This window comes from Haliotis rufescens, unplaced genomic scaffold (genome assembly GCF_023055435.1).
Source record: "Haliotis rufescens isolate VD_foot unplaced genomic scaffold, xgHalRufe1.0.p SCAF_37, whole genome shotgun sequence".
NCBI classification, from domain to species: domain Eukaryota; kingdom Metazoa; phylum Mollusca; class Gastropoda; order Lepetellida; family Haliotidae; genus Haliotis; species Haliotis rufescens.
Window position 1 is genome coordinate 1,035,513 of NW_025964079.1, and position 24,377 is coordinate 1,059,889.

Below are 24,377 nucleotides of genomic sequence, written 5' to 3' on the forward strand. Positions count from 1 at the left end.
CATTCTGATTGGGTTGTCGTATTTTCGCATATAACATTCATCAATAGGGGGACGAGTCTTCTTGCAGGTTACGGAAGGGGGCAAGTGGTGACGAATGGAAAGCCGGGTATGATGCATTCTTTAGACCGTAGCTACTGTGGTGAATTCCACGATCACGGCGTTACCCTAAGCAACTTCGAAATTCCCCCTTTTCACTCAGGAGCAAATGGGTACACGGCAGGAGGTTGGTTAGTTGGTTTATAGATAACGCAATAGTCCAGCTATATGACGGCGGTCTGTAAATAATCGAGTCTAGACCAGACAATCCAGTCATAGATATCATGAGCATCGATCCACGCAATTGGGATCGATGACATGCATCAACCAAGTCAGCGAGCCTGACCACCCTATCCCGTTAGACGCCTCTTACGACAAGCAGGGGTTGCTGAAGACCTGTTCCACCCCGGATCTTCACGGGTCACACGGCAGGAGGAGATGGTGAAGTAACTGCAGAAGGATCCACAGGCGATTAACTTGTGTCATATTCACTGACAGTATTGGATCAGGTCTTGCTTGATGATTGTTGTGTGTATATGAACTCAATTAGTACTCTCACTAAAAGAATTCAGACGCATTTACATTTTCACTTTGACTACTGTGATATGAAGCTGAAAACTTTGACTTCTGTGATATGAAGCTAAACACTTTGAATACGGTGATATGAAGCTGAACACTTTGACTACTGTGATATGAAGCTAAACACTTTGAATACGTTGATATGAAGCTGAACACTTTTACTTCTGTGATATGAAGCTGAACACTTTGATTTCTGTGCTATAAAGCTGAACACTTTGACTTCTGTGATATAAAGCTGAACACTTTGACTACTGTGATATGAAGCTGACCACTTTAACTACTGTGATATGAAGCTCAATTCTTTGACTACTGTGATATGAAGCTGAACTGAACCATTTGACTACTGTGATATGAAGCTGAACTCTTTGCCTACTGTGATATAAAGCTGAACACATTGACTACTGTGATATGAAACTGAACACTTTGACTTCTGTGATATAAAGCTGAACACATTGACTACTGTGATATGAAGCTGAACTCTTTGACTACTGTGATATAAAGCTGAACACATTGACTACTGTGATATGAAACTGAACACTTTGACTTCTGTGATATGAAACTGAACTAAACACTTTGACTACTGTGATATGAAGCTGAACACATTGACTACTGTGATATGAAATTGGAACACTTTGACTTCTGTGATATAAAGCTGAACACTTTGACTACTGTGATATGAAACTGAACACTTTGACTTCTGTGATATGAAACTGAACACTTTGACTTCAGTGATAGGAAGCTGAACACTTTGACTACTGTGATATGAAGCTGAACACTTTGACTTCTGTGATATGAAACTGAATACTTTGACTACTGTGATATGTGAAGCTGAACACTTCGACTTTTCAAGTCTGTTATGTCAGATTGAAGACATTGACTGTTATTGTGTGAAGCTGAATACATTTACAACTATTCTGTAAATATGAACACATGTGAATACTACTGTTGTGTGAAGCTGAACACTTATACTAGTTTCATGTGAAGCTTAACACGTTGACAGGGGCGGTGGGGTAGCCTAGTGGTTAATGCGATCGCTCTCCACGCCGAAGACCCGGGGCCGTTTTCCCTGGTGTCCCCCGCCGTGATATTGCTGGAACATTGCTAAATGCGGCGTAAACCATCCTCCCTCACTCACTTACATTGACGACTGTCATGTGAAGATCAACATTGCACTTAGTCTGAACACATTTACTTCAAGAAACTGAGATGGGTTATTGAGCACATTGACTTTTGTTATAGGATTCTCAAGATATTATGTGGTTACCCTTCAGTGACACATCACACGAGAACCATTGTATAATGATCTAAAACGTTTTATTTTATTTTGCCCAATTACAGAGAAACGAGATAAAATTCAACACCAGTGTTAGCGTCCTGCCTTCCTTCGAGCTGGTATTCCCCTGTACTTCATGACCAGGTAGTCCAATAAAGAGGTTGGTAGGTAATTCTTCCACACTGTCAACAGCTGTAATTGATGCACGCACACGTTAGACAACCCTACTTATCAGTGAATTGGATGAACTGGCAGTTTATACAAATCTACACGCGTGGAAGGGCGGCGGGGTGGCCTAGTTGTTTATGTGTTCGCTCGTCACGCCGAAGGCTCGGTTCGATTCCACACATGGTACAATGTGTGAAGCTCATATCTGGAGTCCCCCGCCGTGATATTGCTGACATTTGTCAGCAAAGTTTAGTTTTATTATTTTTAGTAATAACCTTAATATATGAATTCATTTGGGATGACATGAATAAACAATAACAATATAATAATTTGGCTGAGATGGCTTGGATCGAGTACGTCCAGACAGTTTATTGTGAACTGAAATATTGTCCGTTAAAGGGCTCGTTTCTTGGAGATAGGTGATGGACAATGTCTTGTATACTGCCACAATAAGCATAGCATTCATTCTTTTTCGAATTAAACCAAATGACGGAGAACATAAAGTTTGTTTGTGAAGTAAAAGTGCTCTCGCCAAAATTAAAATAAGCAGTTATCTTGATCAGAATATTTAATTTTGTAATTAAATGACGGTACATTTGTCAACCTGTAACTTGATATGGTAAAGATGTGTACCACACAGACTTGGCCGCCTCCTACGGGCTAACAGAGCTGAGCTTACAGTACAAACCAACCGTGCAAAAACAGTTTATCTGCAACATACACGTACTCCTGGGTTGCTTGCCGTAAAAAGGTGACTATGCTTGTCGTAAAAGGTGACTATGCTTGTCGTAAAAGGCGACTATGCTTGTCGTAAAAGGCGACCATGCTTGTCGTAAAAGGCGACTATGCTTGCCGTAAAAGGCGACTATGCTTGCCGCAAAAGGCGACTTTGTTTGCCGTAAAAGGCAACTATGATTGCCGTTAAAGGCGACTATGCTTGTCGTAAAAGGCGACTATGCTTGCCGTAAAGGGCGACTATGCTTGTCGTAAGAGGCGACTAATGGGATCGGGTGGTCAGGCTCGCTGACTTGGTTGATGCATGTCATCGATCCCAATTGCGTGGGTCGATGCTCATGATATTAATCACTGGATTGTCTGGTCCAGACTGATTATTTACAGACCGCCGTCATATAGCTGGAATAATGCTAAGTGCGGCGTTAAACAACAACAAACCAAACCAAACCAAATTTCTGGGTTGTTTACCTGCAAGTATTTTGTGTTTCTGCCACGTTTATTTCCCGACATGATATCGTTGTCGTTGACTCGGTTCATTATATGTGGAGATAATTATAATGTAATATGAATTTGATGAAAACAATCAACTGAAAGGCTCACCACGTCAATATCCAATAAGGTGCTTCCTCCATGAGTGGCGTACCTGTACGCTGGGCGCTGATTGGTTAAGGCATCTACAAAGTCATCAAGCAAGGGGTCAATGTTGCTACGCGAATAGGTGGTGCCTTCCTTGAACATGGACAGCATTTGGTCGAGGTAGTCGTCACCGTAGGTAGTTAAAGCCTCGTCTGTAGCACCCGACGTCATGTCTGCCATTTCCCGTCTTAAGCGTTCTGTCTGCAATGTCAGTTTCATAACACTGTGACTGACATACAAACTTGTCTCTTTCTCATTACATTAAGCTGGACCCGTAAAGATTCCGGGATAGAATAGGTCTTCAGCAACCCATGCTTGCCGTAAAAGGCGACTATGCATTTCGTAAAAGGCGACTAACGGGATCGGGTGATCAGGCTCGCCGACTTGGTTGATGCATGTCATCGATCCCAATTACTTGGATCGATGCTCATGATAGTAATCTGGTCTGGTCCAGACTCGATAATTTACAGACCGCCGTCATATAGCTGGAATATTGCTGAGTGCGGCGTAAAACAACAAACCAACCATCCAATCCTACATTAAGCTGTGCTAGACATGACAGCCACTGCACTTGGTCAAGGGAACTTTGTAACAAAGTGCTTTTTTTCTAAGGTACTACAATAACTTAATTCACATTTTAGGATAAGGGTTCAAAGGGGCCGACTATTCAGGAGATAACCTTACTGTGTTTTGAAATTTTAGGTAGTCAAACTGTAAATTAGATACCTCTTATTTTAATTTGGAACCGATCGCTTTGGCGGTATGTAATTTACAGTAAAGACTAACAAAAGGTCTTAGTACGTGTGAGTGAGTGAGTTTGGTTTAACGCCGCTTTTAACATTATTCCAGTTATATCACGGCGTGTCAGCTTAATGTTGGAGGAAAGCCCGAAATGATGCAGGTCTAAGACGTTTACCACTTCGGCGAAACCCACGAGCACGGGTATGGTCTTAGTACGTACCTAAAAGTAGTTACAAGTAGTGGCAAACATAAATCATGTTCCTAATCAAGTTCAAAATCAATTACTTGGCTGGTTCAAAATAACAGTTACAAAATACATAGTTTTTTTCAAAACCAACTGATGAATTAACCCTCCATAGATATAGATAGTTATATCGCCTCGTCACCGGACCGCCTCCGTGGTCTAGTGGTAGAGCGTCCGCCCGGTGAGCGTCATACCAAAAGAGGTTAAAAGATAGGACTTGTTGTCTGGCACTCGACATTAAGGGGCTAAAACAAGGGCTCGGAGTCAGTATACTGTGTCTGAGTGGGGTATTCATGTTAAACTGCGGCACGGTATCTCAGTGAGCTAGCACTGTAAATCGGCATCAGTCCGGACTGGTACAAGCAGCCACACAAACACACGTGCATGCACGTCGCTATATAAGTGCAGTAATATTAGACGCGACGATAAACCCCATTTCACCTAACCTCTAAGGGGGCACGGGTGGCCCAGTCGTCTAAGGCGCCGCGATTCGCTGTGCAGAGTTGCGTCCCCTTGACACGCCAGAAACCTGTGATTGTGGGTTCGAATCCCGGTTCGCCCCGATTATGTTTCTAGGTTTGTCAGCACCATACCCGTGCTCGTGGGTTTCACCGAAGTGGTAAACGTCTGAGACATGCATCACTTCGGGCTTTCCTCCCACATTAAGCTGACACGCCGCGATATAACTGGAATATTGTTAAAAGCGGCGTTAAACCCAACTCACTCACTCACTCACCTAACCTCTTAATTGTGTTCCGAGCGTCATTATTGAAGGTGTAGGGTGTCAACATATGCCAACATGCGTCAATGGTATGAGTATGTTGACAATAGCATCACCAGTTGAAGAACCAGTTGTTTATGCTGTGTTGCACTGACTGGATGCTTAAATATGGTGAACGACTATTAAAAAGTGCATAATCGAAGGTATTGCAAAACGATGCCCCAAATACACGCCTGAATGCAACCAGGGGTTCAGCTCATACGCGTGCAATACATGACAGTGAGTGAGTATGGTTTTACGCCGCTTTTAGCAATATTCCAGCAATATCACGGCGGGGGACACCAGAAATGGGCTTCACACCAATACATGACAGTACAAGTAACAGTCAATGTAGATATTTAATGATCATGATTCATTCCAGATGCAACTGAACTACACTCGACGAAGTTCGACGGTTTTTTAATACTTTTGGCTCTAAGTATCTGTGTGACCCCTTAATAATGACGCTGAGTATATGTATTCTGAAATAGACTACATCCTTTTTGCTAAGCTGTTGAGACCAAGTGTTTGTGCAGTGTATTAGTGAGTGACAAAAGCATCTGATAATATTCCGATATCGAAAGTATACAATTCTGATGAGTTATCGACAACCATTGTTACATGCAGTGAAGCGTATGCTATCGAAAGATCAATGTATTCATACCCAAGGTCTTTGTGTGAAAAGACTTATTAGTTTTGATGTGTCGAAAAGCATTCTTCAGTGTCATGGTAAAAATATTATTATTTGGGGGTTTATTAGGATTATTCTTTTAACAGTTTGTTTCAGAAAATACTTTGAAGTCTATTTTTGACTCAGGTCTAACAAAAGGAAATAAGTAGTACCCTGGGCATGTTTGACGTCTAAGAAAAAATCGTATGCTTTGAGCAAATCCAAGCTGCGATTTAGACAATACCTTTGTTGGTTTGTTTGTTTGTTGTTTAACGCCGCACTCAGCAATATTCCAGCTATATGACGGCGGTCTGTAAATAATCGAATCTGGACCAGACAATCCAGTGATTGGTATCATGAGCATCGATCCACGCACTTACGATCGACGACATGCATCAACCAGGTCAGCGAGCCTGACCACCCGATCTCGTTAGTCGCCTTTTACGACAAGCATCGTCGTCTTTTACGGCAAGCATGGGTTGCTGAAGACCTATTCAACCCCGGAATCTATACGGGCCCAATACTTTTGTCATCGTATTTCAAACTACAAGTATTTGTAACCAAACTGTGTGTTTGTCCCACCAATGACACTGCAATATTTTAATCAACCTGTCACTTTACAAACAACATGTTACCTGGCCATGCGAAATACTTGGAAAAGTGTAGATTTTAACAGCTTGTTACATATTTAGCGTTGTATTTTAAAGTCTGTATTTATGTTATCTTTCAGTGAAGTTGATCTACATAATAACATCATGCTTTTGTCTTCTAACGTTAATGCCATGGTCACCTCTAGGTCAGGGAGAGTACGGATGTGTAGCAATTGTCGTCGATCAATCTAGGCCATCTTAATGAACTCCTCACGAATTGAATAAAGTTCCGATCTCGTATGTTGAAACACGTGGTAGGCTAACGTCCGGGATTAGCCTGAATTCATTTTTCTTTCTTCAAGCGAAGTGTGGCACAAGCCTTAAGCGTATTGATTGAACACAAAACAAATACAGCTGAATAGATTATGCTTTTGCAATTGCCTCTGGACGCATTTGCTTTTTAGTTCAATAAACAATAAAGGTGTTTACCTTGTCATGACCGTTACAAAGGAAAAATGCAATTAGAAAAATGAAAGCAGAAACAAATCGACAACTTCAAATGAGTTCACAGTGTACTGTCTACTATTAATGAATAATTGTGTTTTGTCAAGGATCAAATGTCCGTCTTCAACAAATAACGAATTAAATATGAATTATATACAAACTCATCATCCATCATAATGATTATGCACAATCTAATTATAGTGTATACAGAAAATGAACCAAACATGTACGTTGGTTTGTTTGTTGTTTAGCGCCGCACTCAGCAATATTCCAGCTATATGACAGCGGTCTGTAAATAATCGAGTCTGGACCAGACAGTCCAGTGATTAACATCATGAGCATCGATCCACGCAATTGGGATCGATGACCTGTATCAACCAAGTCAGCGATCCTGACCACCCGATCCCGTTAGTAGCCTTTTACGACAAGCATAGTCACCTTTTACGGCAAGCATGGGTTGCTGAAGACCTATTCTATCCCGGAATCTTCACGGGCCCACATGTACGTAACCCATGTGACAAACAGTATTAGTATTGGATGCCGATAACTGTCATAGTTTTTTTTCCAAGCACTGTGAGTATATATGTTTTGTTTGTTTGTTTGTTTGTTGTTTAACGTCGCACTCCAATATTCCAGCTAAATGACGGCGGTCTGTTAGTAATCATGTCTGGGCCAGACAATCCAGTGGTTGACATCATGAGCATCGATCCATGCAATTGGGATACGATGGCATACATCAACCAAGTCAGCGAGCCTGACCACCCGATCCCGTTAGTCGCATTTTTCGGCAAGAATGGGTTGCTGAAAACCTAGTCTAACCCGGTTCGTCACGGGTCAAGATATGTAAACAAAAATAGTTTTTGCCATCCTTTACAAATTAGATGAAGCCTTTTAAAGGTTAAATCGATTAAGCAAATGAATGAATATAATTTAGAAATAATCAAAATCTGACATATGTAAGGAGATACACTAGTACTTGTAAATTCGATGTAAAGGGACAGTCGACAAAGGCAAACTCGTTTAATCCAGTTAACCCGCGTCTAACGGCAGTTAAGTGGTATTAACCACAACTTTAACGTTTAATCAGCATGGAACTAGTTTTATCACTAATTTGCCTTTAATGCCCTATGCAATCTGTTTCCGCGCTTACGCGAGATTATTCTCTGGCGTTGACAGTTTAAATTCGTGTAGAGATAGCTTATATGTAATGTGTTCAGAGAAACGTTGTATTAACGTGGTATTAAAGATGACACTCGAGATGGGACCGCCTATTTTGTATTCGCGGCAAGATGGGGTGCTGGATCACGTCCGGTGTTTTTTAACAAACCCGAGGCAATTTTTTCACATTTCAAGTACTTTTTTATCCATTTAAACTCCTCCTCTTCGAGTATATATCGGGGTGATGAGGTAGCCTAGTGGTTAAAGTTCGCTCGTCACGCCGAAGACCCGGGTTATATTCTCCACATGGGTTCAGTATGTCAAAAGGATCAATATGCCACTTCTATTGGTTATGTAAAGGTTTTTCTCGCTTATATTTAATTATAATGTCCCTGAGAATGTATTTGTTCTTACATTACTTTCATCCCATAACGCCGTCGCTCCTCCGAAGTTTCCGGGTTCGACAGCAATGACCTTCACGCCAAACCGTTTCATCTCGAGGCGTAAGGTGTCCGTCAATCCCTCGGCGCCATATTTGGAAATATTGTAGGCACCAAAGCAGGGGTAGGCACACAATCCTTTGACACTAGTGACGTTCACTATTCTCCCTAAGCACAAAATTGAAATAAAATTAGTCAGAAATCTAACGTGGTACCTTGACATTATCCACATCTGTTGCATATGTATCCTTATCGTGTACGTCAAAGAAGCATAACGCCGATAGGTTATGAACAAACAAATATAAGGTATTCAATAAGTGTTTTATCAACATATTTCGCTTTGATCTAGATGGAAATATTTTGCATTTTTTAAACGATTCTATGATGTTGGGAGGTGATCATGGGTGGCCCAATGACGCTATGCAGAGTTACCTCCCATGAGGGTGCCAGGAACCTACGATCGTTGGATCAAATTCCAGATTCGCCCTGGGTGCGTGAAAACCATGGAATTCAGCAAAGGTAGAAGTCGATTTTCTTCCTTACTAAGATGCACGCCGTGACGTCACTGAAATAGTGTTAATACCGGCAATAACTCAAGCTCACTCTGTCACTCTGAAATAATGATTCATCATCACCTTGTGTATATCTAACAAGGGGCAGGAAGGCCTTCGTTACCCTTATTACGCCAAGGAGGTTGACGTCCACCACTCTCTGAAATATATCCATGGTAGTCAGCTCCACGTCCCCGAAGCTGACCACTCCCGCGTTGTTGACCAGGCCCCATAAGCCTGAAGCATTTAACAGTCATATAATTAAGGTAAGGTGAAATGGGGTTTAACGTCGCGCCCAAGATTATTGCACTTATACAGCGACGTGCATGCACGTGTGTGCACGTGTGTGTGGCTGCTTGTACTAGACCGGAGTGATGCCGATTTATATAGTGCTAGCTCACTGAGATACCGTGCCGCAGTTTAACATGAATACCCCACTCAGAGACACTGACTCCGAGCCGACCAGTCCTTGTTTAAGCCCCTTAATGCCGAGCGCCAGGCAGGGTAACAACAAGTACCATCTTTTAACGTCTTTTGGTATGACGCGGCCGGGAATCGAACTCCGGACCTTCGAATTCCGCTCTCCGGGCGGACGCTCTACCACTAGACCATGGAGGCGGTCAGTAATATAAGGTCAATGAGATAGAATATTAAAACCCAGATTTATAGGTGTATTCATATTTCTATCCATGGAAAGAAAGGAGTAAAACAAACGGAAATGCATCTTCAAGAAACCACTGGAACAAAGAATTATTCAGCTATAGTATCACCCCTGGTGATCGCGATAGACGGACACGAACAGACGTTTTCGACGTTTATTGATGATAGAGGAGCAAAATATAAATAGACACACAAGTCCAAAACACGTGAGCACCTGTTGACAACGAGTTGGCGGTGCACATTCTTTGCAAATCCTGCAATCGACCGAAATCAGTACGACAGTCTACGAACCGGATTTCGATTTCGATGCACGATTTTGATTGGACTATTCATGGACTCGTTAGCCCAGCCAAAATGTAACTCCGTAATACCAGCCTAGTTCGGCAAGGATGGAAACTGGACTTTTATAGTCAGTTAACTCCCTTGCCTCGGGAAGATGTGTGAAACAATATACTGAGTTAAATTACCATAAGGCCGATAATTTTGTGATGCGATCCAACAGTGAGATATATTAGAACAGTTATATCACTTAAAAATATACATTGGTTATAAAAAGTTATATGGGAGTATTGACTATTGAGTGAGTGAGTGAGTGAGTTGGGTTTAACGCTGCTTTCTTTACACGTTGAAACAAGGATGGATTGAGTAAGACAATTACATTGATCTAACCCCTGTATTTACCATCAGTGGTTTTGAACCTATCCATGACCACCATAAAGGACGCCTGGCACTGAGGGTAGAATCCCTTACCTTTGGGTTTCATCGAAGCGTGATAAAGAGATGTACAACTTGGGTACTGACCACTTGGTATTATGGGATGAGACCTTGAGTTTTTATAAATTGAACTCAGGTTTGAAAATGAACGTTCACTGGCCTTGATGTTGTTGGATCCCAAATCAAAGTTAGACTCTCTCTTTTTCAGAGAAAGAGATTGTATCAAATTATGTCTCAAACATAACATCGCATTATAATAAGTCAGTGTAAAATTGGCCTTATATCCTGTCACCAAGTATTTGCACGTCTCGCTACATATATACACAGGTGTTCAGCAACCCATGCTTGCCAAAAAAGGCTTGTCGTAAGAGGCGACTAACGGGATCGGGTGGTCAGGCTCGCTGACTTTGTTGATGCATGTCATCGATGCCAATTGCGTGGATCTATGCTCATGTTGTCAATCACTTGATTGTCTGGTCCAGACTCGATTATTTACAGACCGCCGTCCTTGAACGCACTTATTCCCAGACTGCAGACTAGTGAGTGAGTGACTGAGTGAGTTCGGTTTAACGCCGCTTTTAACAGTTTTCTAGTTATATCACTGCAGCTTAACGTGGGAGGAAAGCCCGAAGTGATGCAGTTCTCACGAACCGGGATTCGAACCCACAATGATAGGTTTCTGGCGTGCAACTCTGCACAGCCTAAGACGACTGGGCCACCCGCTCCCCCTGGTCTGCAGAGTAATGTACATTACATTTAAAACTAGACAACTGTATGGTATGTCCGGAACAAGAATGTAAAAGTCTTGGCTGAAAGCTGCTTAGTGTTGAAGATCCCCTGATGTTGAGAGGTTGAATTTCCAAGAGAAGCTGGTATGAAGGGAGAACGCCTGTATTACGCATGGTTCACTAAACCAAACTCACTTACTTCCACCCTCAAAAGATACGATGATAGTGGCGTTACTGCGTATTCGTTCTCACAGGTAAACGACCTGGCGTCGTTCAAAACCCAATCTGCGGATCGATGGAACACACGGTAATCACCCGACATCTTATGGACAATTTATTGAGTGGCGCACACGTGCGGTCGCAGATGTGTGCGGGTGCAATTAAACACCACCGTAAGCTTCTTAATTTAATTCACTTTCAGTACTTAATGTGAATAATACATAACTGTAATGCTAGAAAACACCTGACATCCGTCGAAGGCTCCTTGACAATTGTATTTCTTTATTTTTGTATTTGTGGTTTAACGCCGCACAGCAATATTCCAGCTATATGACGGCGGTCTGTAAATAATCGAGTCTGGACCAAACAATACAGTGATTGACACATGAGCATCAATCCACGCAATTGGGATAGGGTGACAATTGTAATAACCTGGTTAGGCCACAGTTTGACGGGACGATAGAAGAAATAGGATACCAAATGTTTGGGTCTCTGTAAAAAAACATATAGTCTCATTTTATTGATGCTGCTGTGTGTAATAGACTATGATTGAAGTGATGACATCTCTGTAAACCAATTGCGTGGATCGATGCTCATGATATCAATCAATGGACTGTCTGGTCCAGACTGGATTATTTACAGACCGCCGTCATATAGCTGGAATATTGCTGAGTGGGGCGTTAAACAACAAACAAACAAAACATCTCTGTAAAACGTTACAAGAAATTTTAAAAACTAACATTCAGGATTAATTGTTTTATATTATCACATGATATTGTGTTTTCAAAAGGGTATCTCCCAGTTTTAGTATAAACCTGGTGAGAAAAACATTTAAATTGGGCATATGTTATTCATTATTATTTCACAATCACACGATTAAGATAGAAGGATGTTCACAAAGACACCTTGAATGAGGAATATGAGAAGGTATCACCACACGTTAAAGCATTCTCGTGGGTTTCACCGAAGTGGTAAATGTCTGAGACCTGCATCACTTCGGGCTTTCCTCCCAAATTAAGCTGACACGCCGGGATATGGAATACTGTTAAAAGCGGCGTTAAACCCAACTCGCTCATCCACTCACTGAAGCATACTATCTCGGTCCTGATCATGGATGTACTTTAGACGAGAGATAAATTCTGATAAAAACAATTATTCATATTGGAGTAACCAAAACTAAATGATACAATAACAATTCTAGTTTGGAGACCACGTTAATGTTACTTGCTGCTTGAAACGGCATCTGATAACGTCTCAGCTCAGTGGCTTTCATCCCTTATGCCGAGTCAACTACGAAATGGACCCGTGAAGATCCGGGGTCGAATAGTTATTCAACAACCCATGCTTGCCGGGCTGACATGATTGGGAGGTCAGGTTCGCTGACTTGGTTGATGCATGTCATCGTATCCCAATTGCGTGGATCGAAGCTTAGGATGTCAAACACTGGAATGCCTGGTCCAGACTCGATTATTTACAGACCGCCGTCATGTAGCTGGAACATTGCTTAGTGCGGCGTTAAACAACAAACAAACAAACAAACAACTACGAAATGAAGCGACAAAAACCCTTTCCATATATGATAGAAACCTCTGCATAGTGCAGAGTCGATTGTACATTGTTAATGAATCACTGTCAAAATGGTGTTTGCGAAAAGGTGAGCATATCCTGCCTCACCTGTGGCACCCGTCACAAAAACATGCAAAGGCAAGTCAATTGTTCAGCTGAACATACACGGGAAAATATGGTACAAGTCAAAATAGGGAACTGCATCGGACATCATTTTTGTCTCTGATGCGTCAAATTTGTAAAGGTCCTCCACATAAACCGTAAAACGTTCTGAAAGCTTTACTGAGGCCTTTGAATGTTGATCAAACAACTCCTGAGCAAGAGTCGTATGACGCTCTTTGAAGTCATGGTAGAAAGAGCATGCTCGATTGTATCTCAAGAGTTGTGAAATGTGAACACCCAAGGCTGGATCTGTTGGAATATTGCTCGATATGAAGGGAAAGTTGACTACATATACAGTAAAGTACGGTTATAACGAACTCAAAGGGACTACTAATTTTAGTTCGTTTTAACCGTAGTTCGTTATAAGCATATATACAGCATAACTACAGCAAAAAGTCGGGACCGAAAAAGTAGTTCGTTATATCCGTCAGTTCGTTATAAGCGTGTTCGTTATAACCGTAGTTTACTGTATTGTATATGAAAGTTGAAGTCATCCCTCTTGTCAAACAGTCTTGTGTAGAGTGTTTTGTCACACTGAATCTTTGTGCACAGATCTAAATATGAAATATGTGAGGCGGTCTCATTGGGCCGAGACATTAAAACTGCTTGGAACTATAGCAGGAGATTACACATTTGATAGAAAGTTCATACCTACCCGTTCCTTTGCATATTTTTCTTGCTCTTTCAAAACACAGCTCCACGCTTTCATCGGAAGTGACGTCAAGTCTTATGACGTGGACACGGCCACTTCTGTTCTTCTTCAGTTCACGAGCACCTGGCCCCTCAACGTCAAGACATGTCGCTATGACGGTGAACCCCTCTAGAAGGAGCCGCTGTGCCAGTCCGTAACCTATTCCTTCATCAACATGGAAACATTGTTTATTAATAAGATTTAGGTATTTTCCAAACAGACAACATTCCCAAGCATGTATGGGGCGGTGGATAGCCTAGTTGTTAATGCGTTTTCACGTCACGCCGAAGACCCGGGTTCGAATCCCCACATGGGTACAATGTCTGAAGCCCATTTCTGATGTCACCAGTCGTGATATTGCTGGAATATTGCTAAAAGCTGCGTCAAACCATACTCACCTACTCCAAGCATGTATGGGTATTTTGTCGCAGAACATCAAGAATAGCGCATAACTCTTGGCAGTGAACGGAATGGTTTTACATGTACACAGACCCTAAAAATCGGGGCGGTCGGGTAGCCTAGTGGTTAAAGAGTTCGCTCGTCACGCCGAAGACCCGGATTCGATTCCCGACATGGGTACAATGTGTGAAGCCCATTTCTGGTGTCCCCCGCTGTGATATTGCTGGAATATTGCTAAAAGCGATGTAAAGCCATCCTCACCCACTCACCCTAAAAATCGCCCCCACCCTTACGTTTTCTATTTGCTTAACCAAACAAATGTATAGAATAGAAGAATTGGTACATTTGATTGATGTGTGATGTCTCGTGTTTCTTAAACCGAAACCATTATTCACAAGGCAACATTTCACCATGCACGTAGTACAAATGTGTAAAGCATGCTTTTTTACGAACCTGGGCAGGACAAAACCTTTAAAACTCTAAAAACGCATGTCACAACTCAGTTCCATTGCTCTCGTAGAAGTGAATATTAAAACACAGCGACGTTTTGGTTGAAAATGTGAAATCTGTAGCCGGGGAAAAGCGAGAGGTGGACAGTCTTCTGAACTGTTTGATTCGGTTGAAGTTTGACATATCTTGTTCCTTTCGTCACCATACGGAGCATGACTTTGTTGACACGGCTCGTGGACTGTTACGGTCACGCATCAACGTAAGTCTCGACATGGTGTTGTAACACGCTTGAAAACATGTTCGATTTTATGCTGCTGGTGTACAGAGTTTTATCATAAGCAGCATTTATCAAATATACTGCAAAAGAAATGTTTGGACTGAGACATTGAAACTGGAATCTCAGGCCCATTAGAATCTCTTTCTGCGGATAATCGAGACTGGTTATTCTCTGGCTTTGATAAGGATCTGCATTCAATTCATTGACCGGTATTGTTTTATGAAATAAACTATGGCCTGATTCTATGTCATACAGAGTGTGTATAGCTTTTCTGTGGCAGAGCATCTAATAAGATTATATTTTTTCAATCCAAAAGTGGTTCCTGAAATCGAATCAACAAACATACACATGGTGTGTGTGCATTGACATGTATACACAGTAAAAAAAGTGTTGCACCCCCACATTAATACGTTTGATACATCACAACATTTAAAACGCCCGACTCTGGTTTTAATGGTAGGTATTCCTTGGGGATCTGATTTTAAATGTGTAATGTTTTCGGAGGGAAGATGATCACCAAAACGTAGCAATCAGCACGTGAATTGCATGGTGCATGACATTTGCAGATTGCAGTATCTTCTTAAGCTCAACATCGCCTATAAAAGATGTTCTCTGACAGCCCAGTTTATTGTAACCCACAATGCCGGGTAGACGATTGTCAGAAGCAGTCAAGTGGCAGATTATTGGCCTTCATGGAGCAGGTCTTTCGTTCAAGGAGATTGGCAGAAGAACCGGACATCACTACTCAACAATAAGCCGTTTGGTCAGAAAACACGCACAAACTAATGATGTAAGGAATCGCAGACCCTCTGGCAGACCACGTAAGACCACAGTTAGAGATGACAGAGCGTTGTTGAGGGTGGTAAGGCGTCATCCATTTGCTACAAGCACAACCTTGAAACGTCTTTGGCTTCCTCGTCAACAGTTCAGTACCCAGACCGTGAGAAATCGTCTTAAAGCTGCAGGGTTGAAGTCCAGAAGGGTTATCAAGCGACCTAAACTCACAGACAACCACAAACGACTACGTCTAGCCTGGTGTAGACTGAGACAGAACTGGAACTTGAGGTCCTGGAGAAGAGTCCACTGGTCGGACGAAAGCAGGTTCCTTCTGCATGTTGTGGATGGCAGAGTGAGAGTATGGAGGCGTCCTGGAACAGCTTATACTGCAAGAAACATCATGCCAACTGTACCATATGGAGGTGGATCTGTTATGGTCTGGGGATGCTTCTCATTTGATTGTAAGCTTGATTTAGTGACCATACGAGGCAAGTTGACAGGGGAGCGCTACATCCAAGAGGTGCTGAATCCAGTTGTGGTGCCCCATTTTGACAATCATCCACTGGCCACCAGACCGATATTCATGGATGACAATGCCAGACCACATCGTTCACGAGCTGTGACCCAGGTTATCCACAACAATGCTCTGACGCAGATTCCATGGCCAGCAATGAGTCCAGATCTGAATCCTCTGGAACATGTATGGGACATTTTGGGACGCCTGATTTATCGTCGGGACCCTCCTCCACAGAACTTGCGTGAATTGGAAGCAGCATTACACGAGGAGTGGCAGCAGCTGCCCATGGAGCGATTCCAACGTCTGGTGAGGAGTATGAGACGAAGACTTCAAGCTGTGATCCAAGTGCTTGGTGGAAGTTCTCGATATTGACTTACTGTGTTCGTCAAATCTCCATATGACATTCTTACGCTATTGGATGAATTTGGTCACTAAAAATTATTGAGATGTCACCATACTTAATGCGTCTTTGTTGTTCGTTCATTTTTCGTAAAAGTTCAGCATGAGATTATTACATGCCATTAGGTCATGGAATACCCCATTTAAGTTCATTGTATAGACAATACACTGGTTTGTTGGTATACACGAAATCCTGCTTATAATATTAATTCGGTTATCTTTACACCCTTTCAAAACACCCCTCCATGAAAAAGTATAGGGGGTGCAACACTTTTTTTACTGTGTATATATAAACATACGTGCAGTTCTGTATATTGTACGACTGCTTCAAATATTGTTGTCCAGTGAATGTGAAACATGTTTATGAGACCCTGAAGATCCGGGGTAGAATAGGTCTTCAGCAACCTATGCTTGCCGTAAAAGGCGACTATGCTTGTCGTAATTATATGAGGCCATTAACGGGATCGGGTAGTCAGGCTCGCTGACTTGGTTCATGCATGTCATCGTATCCCATTTGGGTGGATCGATGCTCATGATGTCAGCCACTGGATTGCCTGGTCCAGACTCGATTATTTACAGACCGCCGTCATATAGCTGGAATATTGCTAAGTGCTGCGTTAAACAAAAAACAAACAAGTACATGAAGTGCTCTTAATATAATAATGAAAGAGTTTTTTTCGTGTGTTTTGAGTATATCCGTTCCGATGTGAACCATCGGTTCGATGTTGGTGTAACCAGTCGAGGGAAACAGTTTCTATACAACACGCTACATTAACATATTTGAACGTTTGGCTGCAGTTATTGATCGTCGCCATGGGGTAAAATGGATTAAGGTTCACATGTACCTGTATCACAGCCAGTGATGAGGACGGTCCTGCCATATGCTGACAAACTCCTTACACGCTTCCTCTGTAGAGCCGTAAAACAAATGTATCCAATAGCAAGGCATAACACTGCCAGGAGTACACAAGGTTGAAGGGCAGCATATCCTGAACTCAGGACGGAGATGAGCAAACCCACTTGGTATATAGCAGCTTCCTCCAACATCTTGCATCACAACTGCAATCAAGTGCATAAAACATCCATCAGATAAGTCAGTATTGGGAAGAAATTGTAAGTTCGATAATGACAAAAACATGTGAAATAATTGAATGGTAGAAAATGTAATTTCATAAAGAATGAGAAATAGTTTTATAGATGTGGTTGGTTGGTTGGTTTGTTGTTTAACGCCGCGCTCAACAATATTCCAGCTGTATGACGGCGGTCTGTAAATAATCGAGTCTGGACCAGACCATCCAGTGATTAATATCATGACATACATCAACCAAGTCAGCAAGCCTGACCACCCGATCCCGTTAGTCGCCTCTACCACAAGTATAGTCGTCTTTTACGGCAAGGTTGGATTGTTGAAGACCTATTCTACCCCGGATCTTCACGGGTCTGAAGTCAAAAGAATCAACCTATATATTACGATAACAGCGGTAGACATACAAGCACAGACTGTAAGACATGTTTTCGTTATTTGTTGCTCGTTGACCTTTTGACGGAGGATCTGCGTTATCTGAGTGATCTATTTCCTGGCCTTACATAATAATTGTTTACGCTAGAACATAACTATATTGTCGATAAGAAACATAAAACTAAAGCATGTTTGAACACATTTTGTATCTAACATCAACATCAGCATCAAGTCTACATAGTTTCAATACACATAAGATTAACCTTATTATTATTATTTTATTATTAAACATGTTTTATTGTCCAAAAAGACAAAGGGATTTGGCACAAGTGCAGCACTTATTACCGCCTTCTCCCTAACCTTTCTTCGATCCCGTGAAGATACCGGGGTAGAATAGGTCTTCAGCAACCCATGCTTGCCGTAAAAGGTGACTATGCTAGTCGTAAAAGGCGACTAACGGGATCGGGTGGTCAGGCTCGCTGACTTGGTTGATGCATGTCATCGATCCCAATTGCGTGGGTCGATGCTCAAAAGCTGGAATATTGCTGAGTGCGGCGTTAAACAAAAAACAAAAAACAAACCATAACCTTTCTACCTGTATTTCCAGATCAGTGGATCAGCTCGTGGATCAGCTCGCGAATATCACTGGTGTGAGCTTACCCTCTGCGTGTTTTCAGTTTTTCTCGTCAACACATTCTACCCGCGTCACAAAGAAACACGACTACGTTTTCCATAAACATACCTGAGCAGAGATTCTGCAAAATATCAGACGGCTTATCTTAACACGCACCTGTTTCATGTAATCTTCGTAACGTTGAACAGTTGAACAGCTGTTGAAAGGTCAGACTAACTGTACCACGTTAGCCTGAACCGTATTTCATCATATTTAAGTGAGGGTCTGATACTATTTGTTCACTTCAAAAATCACACTGGTACTTTTCAAATGAAAACTATTCCATCTTTGGATTTCTGTCTATTTTATTTCATGAGTATTTCATGTCAATTCATGTCATGTCATGTCATGTCATGTCATGTCACAGCTGTTTCATGTCATTTTATTTCACTTCATTTCATGATTGACTGCAAATAAAGCAAAAATACCATTACTTTAGATTGTAAATACAAATAAACTATACTCAGAAACATGTCTTTGCAAAAGAACATTGATTTTAGGACACATTAGGAAATTTATGGTTATTTACCAGAAGCAATGTAATTAATTCAAATACATAACATCACAATTATACATCAAAAACTAAAGATATTAGTAAAAATGCTGTTGTATTTACCTAGTTGTTGACCTATTTTATCACATCATGTGGCTACCTAGCCAGCTGCCATGTGGCTCTGTGCATGCCTTACATGCCATGATTACATGCATGTATAAATAGACTAGTGCACAGCGCACCCTATTGGGCTTAAGAAAATGAAAATAGTCTACCTTGATACCCAGGCCAACTGAAGCATCATAAAATGAAGACATCTTTAAGCTTATGACCATTACACTATTAGTTATCAAATAGTTCCGTTTAGTACAAATAGTTCCGTTTAGTACAAATAGTTCCGTTTAGTACAATCCCGACTTTACATTTGTACGTTTAGATACGTTTTGAGTCGTCAGGAGTTGATTGTGAGGAGTGAAAATATCTATGTCACACAACCAACCCACAGGGGTAAAGGTATATACTATTTGCACGTAGTCCCCAATTTATCAGACTGCTCATAATTGTAAAGTACATGCATGTCCAGTGCAAAAATACTATTTACTTGGGAAGTAAGTAATGTCGACTGGAATATTGATGAGGACTAGCCTCATTCAAACATTAGACGGAGGCAGTTTGATGTATACCCGTGCTCGTGGGTTACACCGAAGTGGTAAACATCTTGGAGCAGCATCACTTCGGGCTTTCCTCCCACATTACGCCGCGATATAACTGGAATAATGTTAAAAGCGGCGTTAAACACAACTCACTTGCTTTCCTTGGGCACGCCAGCAACCTATGATTGCGGGTTCGAATCCTGGTTAACCCCGATTATGTTCCTAGGTTTGTCAGCACCATACCCGTGCTCGTGGGTTTCACCGAAGTGGTAAACGTAAAGACCTGCACAACCTCGGGCTTTCCTCCCACATTAAGCTGACACGCCGCGATATAACTGTAATACTGTTAAAAGTGACGTTAAATCCAACTCACTCAATTAATGACGAGGCGTATTTAATGATAACTGTTGATAATGATAACATCTAACCAGCTCGCAGTTGAACGTCAATGGTGAGTCGGAAACACAGACTGACTTATACAACATATACATGGCTTATATACACATGAACGTTCTGTTTGTTTGTTGTTTAACGCCGCACTCAGCAATATTCTAGCTCTATGACGGCGGTCTGTAAATAATTGAGTCTGGACCAGACAATCCAGTGATTAATATCATGAGCATCGATCCACGTAATTGGGATCAATGACATTTATGAACCAAGTCAGCGAGCCTGACCACCCGATCCCGTAAGTCGCCTTTTACGACAAGCATAGTCGCCTTTTACGGCAAGTATGGGTTGCTGGTTACCAAGCCATGTTGGTATCAAAGGTAACACAATGGCCGATGCTGCTGCAAAAGCAGCCCTCAACAAATCTGTGACACCACTTCTGATCCCATACACTGATTTTAAACCCTTGATTCGATCTTACATCAGAGATCTTATGCAACAGAAGTGGGACGCCCAAGTAGGTATCAATAAATTACATGAAATTAAACCAAATATCGGTTACACCTACTTGGGCTGTCAGTCCAGATTTGAAGAGGTCATTATGCGACGATGTCGTATTGGCCACAGCAGATATACGCACGAATATTTATTACAAGGTGAGGATCCTCCGTTTTGTATCCCTTGTGATGAAAGAATCACGGTCAAGCATGTACTGCTTGACTGTGTTGATTTTTCCATCGCAAGGGATAAATATTTCAATGTAAAAACAATTAAGGACCTTTTTAATGATGTTAATTCTCGTTTAATATTATGTTTTTTAAAGGAAATAGAGCTTTTTCATAAATTTTGATGTGTTCAATGTATTGTTTTACAAATTGGTAGTGCGAAATTCATAACTTAGATTGTTAGTGGCTGTACCCTTGAGGGGGGTTGAAGTAGCGTAAAATTATTGTCCCCCTAAGAGGGTATGTAAGTCCCAAATCATTCGAAGTATTTTTCTGCACACTAGGCTTTTAAACGTAGTATCTTCGTTATTTTAATCTAAGGCTTAACTGGTACACTGTCGCCAGTGACTGAAGGGATGATATAAATCCTGCCGGGGTCCATGCAGGAAGCAAAAGTACTGTAAGTCCCCATGGTCCCCAGTATGGTGATCTCCCTTCAGTTGCTGACGATTTCTAGCCCATTTTTAAATTGTGATGTTCATTAATGCTTACTGCCTTTTAATATTCTCAACTAGTTTTAAATCAAGTCTGTGATATTCTAGTTATTCTACTGTCCTTCGTTGACAGCTTTTTATTCAGTTTAAATATATGTATCATAAATGTATCATAAATGTAATTTCTCGTCACGATATGGCTGAAATATTGCCCATGTGACGTTAAATAATAACTCACTCACTCACTGCTGAAGACCTATTCTACCCCGGAATCTTCACGGGTCCCGGGCAATTGGGATCAATGACATGCATGAACCAAGTCAGCGAGCCTGACCACCCGATCCCGTTAGTCGCCTTTTACGACAAGCATAGTCGCCTTTTACGGCAAGTATGGGTTGCTGAAGACCTATTCTACCCCGGAATCTTCACGGGTCCCGGGCAATTGGGATCAATGACATGCATGAACCAAGTCAGCGAGCCTGACCACTCGATCCCGTTAGTGGCCTTTTTACGACAAGCATAGTCGCCTTTTACGGCCTTTTACGCCTTTATAAAAGTCAGAAGGAATGTGTGCATTGTCAGAAAGAAATGGGAACATTAGTAACTTGTAGCGAAGTTAGAGAGTTTTCGGTATTTTTTGTTATTAAACAATATATCACGTGACTAAACACGGGTCCGGGTAGTCCTGTGGGTACCCGAGTCCTACTGAGGACCCACCCGATCCTAGTGCCCGTGTTACCCGTCCCAGCCCTAGGTTCAGTCGATAGCTTTATCGAAGAATAGTTTCCTGTAATGCATGGATCACAAAGCCATACGGATCATGCTGACATGAAGAGTCCCTAAAATACCACCAAGACACTAATGCCAACCAATGTAACGAGTTCGTGTAAAGATCGCTGTTAATTATCAGCTACACCTGATCCTCACGTGCAGCTTGGCGGAAACGTTTTGGTATGTGTCCTACTTCCACATGAAGGAAGGAAGGAAGGAAGGAATGAAGACGTAAAAGGATCGGGTGGTCAGGCTCACTGACTTAGTTATTGCATGTCATCGTATCCCAATTGCGTAGATCGATGATCATGATTTTCCTGGATTATCTGGCCGCACTTGATTATTTACAGACCGCAGTCATAGAGCTTGAATATTGCTGAGTGCGGCGTTAAACAACAAACCAACCAACCAACCAACCAACCAACGAACAGATATCCAACGTAATCAAGCAACGTTCATGGCAACTGCTGGCTTTCCTGGCGTATTTGATGTAATTGACGGCACCCATGTCCGCATAATTGCCCCGAGTGTCGATGAGTACGTTGAGTGCGGCGTTGAACAACAAACAAACAAAATTCTTTTACGGTCCTACCGTCGGGACCCGCCGCACTCAGCAATATAACAGCAAAATGACGGCGGTCTGTTAATAGTCGAGTCTGGACCAGACAATCCAGTGATTAATATCATGAGCATCGATCCTAGCATTTGGGATCGATGACATGCATCAACCAAGTCCGCGAGCCTGACCACCCGATTACCAACTGTTTTCATGTTCTTTGAGATCCGTGGTAGAATAGGTCTTCAGCAACCCATGCTTGTCGTAAAAGACGACTAACGGGATCGGGTGGTCAGACTCGCAGACTTGGTTGATGCATGTCATCGATCTCAATCGAGAGTGATTATTTTCTGACATTGGCGTTTTGTATGGACAGCTTTTGTGATCAATTCTCATCCCGAACAATACGATTATTTCTGGAAGATACCAACTCCAAATCACGGTTGCAGATAGCTTTTCCTTTGTACGTTACACGCGACACATTGTCCGCCATATCATTCACGACCTATTGGTGTGAGTATTGATTCCGCTCTGATTGTACATAGAACTGACACTAAATGAGATACTAGTATGTTAAATATACAGTAGTGATGATGGAAGGAATTACTATTGGCTTTTCACTCAACGCTGATGGTAAACCAGGCACTGATTTAGTTTTGCCAGACCGTTACCCAAATAAGAAAACATTCAATTTGACCATGAGTTCTCTTTCGGGTGAACATTCATCTCGCTATAGCCGTTAAATACATACTTCGTTACCCGCGTGAGTTTTATGATAATATGTGGTAATGTGCTTCAGCATGCCCTCTGTATATTTCTTCATGTGAATGTTCATTTTTCGCTGTGCAGAGTTGCGTCCATTTGGGCACGCCAGAAACCTGTGTTCGTGGGTTCGAATCCCGGTTCACCCCTTTTATGTTTCTTGGTTTGATAGCACCATACCCGTGCTCGTCAGTTTCAACAAAATGGTAAAAGTGTAGGACCTGTATCACTTCGGAGCTTTCCTCCCACATCAAGCTGACACGCTGTGATATCTCTGAAATACTGGTCCTTCACTTATTTTTCATAAGATTGCAAGGTTCTGTTTCTTCCGATATTTTCTCATGTTTGAACCAGAAAAACAAATTTGCTCTCTGGGCATGATGGATATCCTGATAGAAATATACAATTCAGTTCTTGGTATTCACAGAAAAAAAAAGTTCCGTGTTTTGATACAGTGACGGAAAAAAATGAATTGTTGTAACCAGTACACATTTATTCAGAATACTTCAAACATTAAACTTTATGTCTTTGTTCAGAAGTTTTTTTGTGAACACGTCTTACAAACTGCTGATTCCTTATTGTGCAATTAACATGTGTACTCAAAAACATGTATGAATTAAACAGATAATCAAACATTGTTGTAAGTAACTGCTGTTGATCTATCTGCTATTCCTTTTCAAAACGATAATTACTTTGCTGGGACTTAAATAAACAAACAGGACAAATTGGGTGATAGTTGATAAAATAACATTCGTTAAACGATTTTGGCTTTGCCAATTATTACCTGTAACGATTCCATCATGAACGGATTGTATTC

At 41.7% G+C, this 24,377-nt stretch overlaps 1 protein-coding gene across 4 annotated transcripts; it reads right to left on the bottom strand.

Annotated features, from left to right (window-relative positions):
• Window positions 1–1,912: 1,912 nt before the first annotated feature.
• Window positions 1,913–19,482, bottom strand: LOC124140460 (17-beta-hydroxysteroid dehydrogenase type 6-like). Of its 4 annotated transcripts, none has more exons than XM_048381325.1 (7): window positions 19,393–19,482; window positions 17,490–17,703; window positions 13,790–13,990; window positions 9,170–9,322; window positions 8,509–8,702; window positions 3,392–3,628; window positions 1,913–2,080 (listed from the first exon to the last, which is right to left on the bottom strand). In XM_048381325.1, the coding sequence occupies exons 2-7, from the start codon at window positions 17,689–17,691 to the stop codon at window positions 1,982–1,984; spliced, it is 1,086 nt and encodes a 361-aa protein (XP_048237282.1). In that variant the 5' UTR covers window positions 17,692–17,703; window positions 19,393–19,482; the 3' UTR covers window positions 1,913–1,981. The 4 variants fall into 4 exon arrangements, with proteins under 4 accessions (XP_048237282.1, XP_046363973.2, XP_046363975.2 ...); XM_046508017.2 differs by lacking the exon at window positions 19,393–19,482 and adding an exon at window positions 18,699–18,864; XM_046508019.2 differs by lacking the exon at window positions 19,393–19,482 and adding an exon at window positions 18,764–18,856.
• Window positions 19,483–24,377: the final 4,895 nt, after the last annotated feature.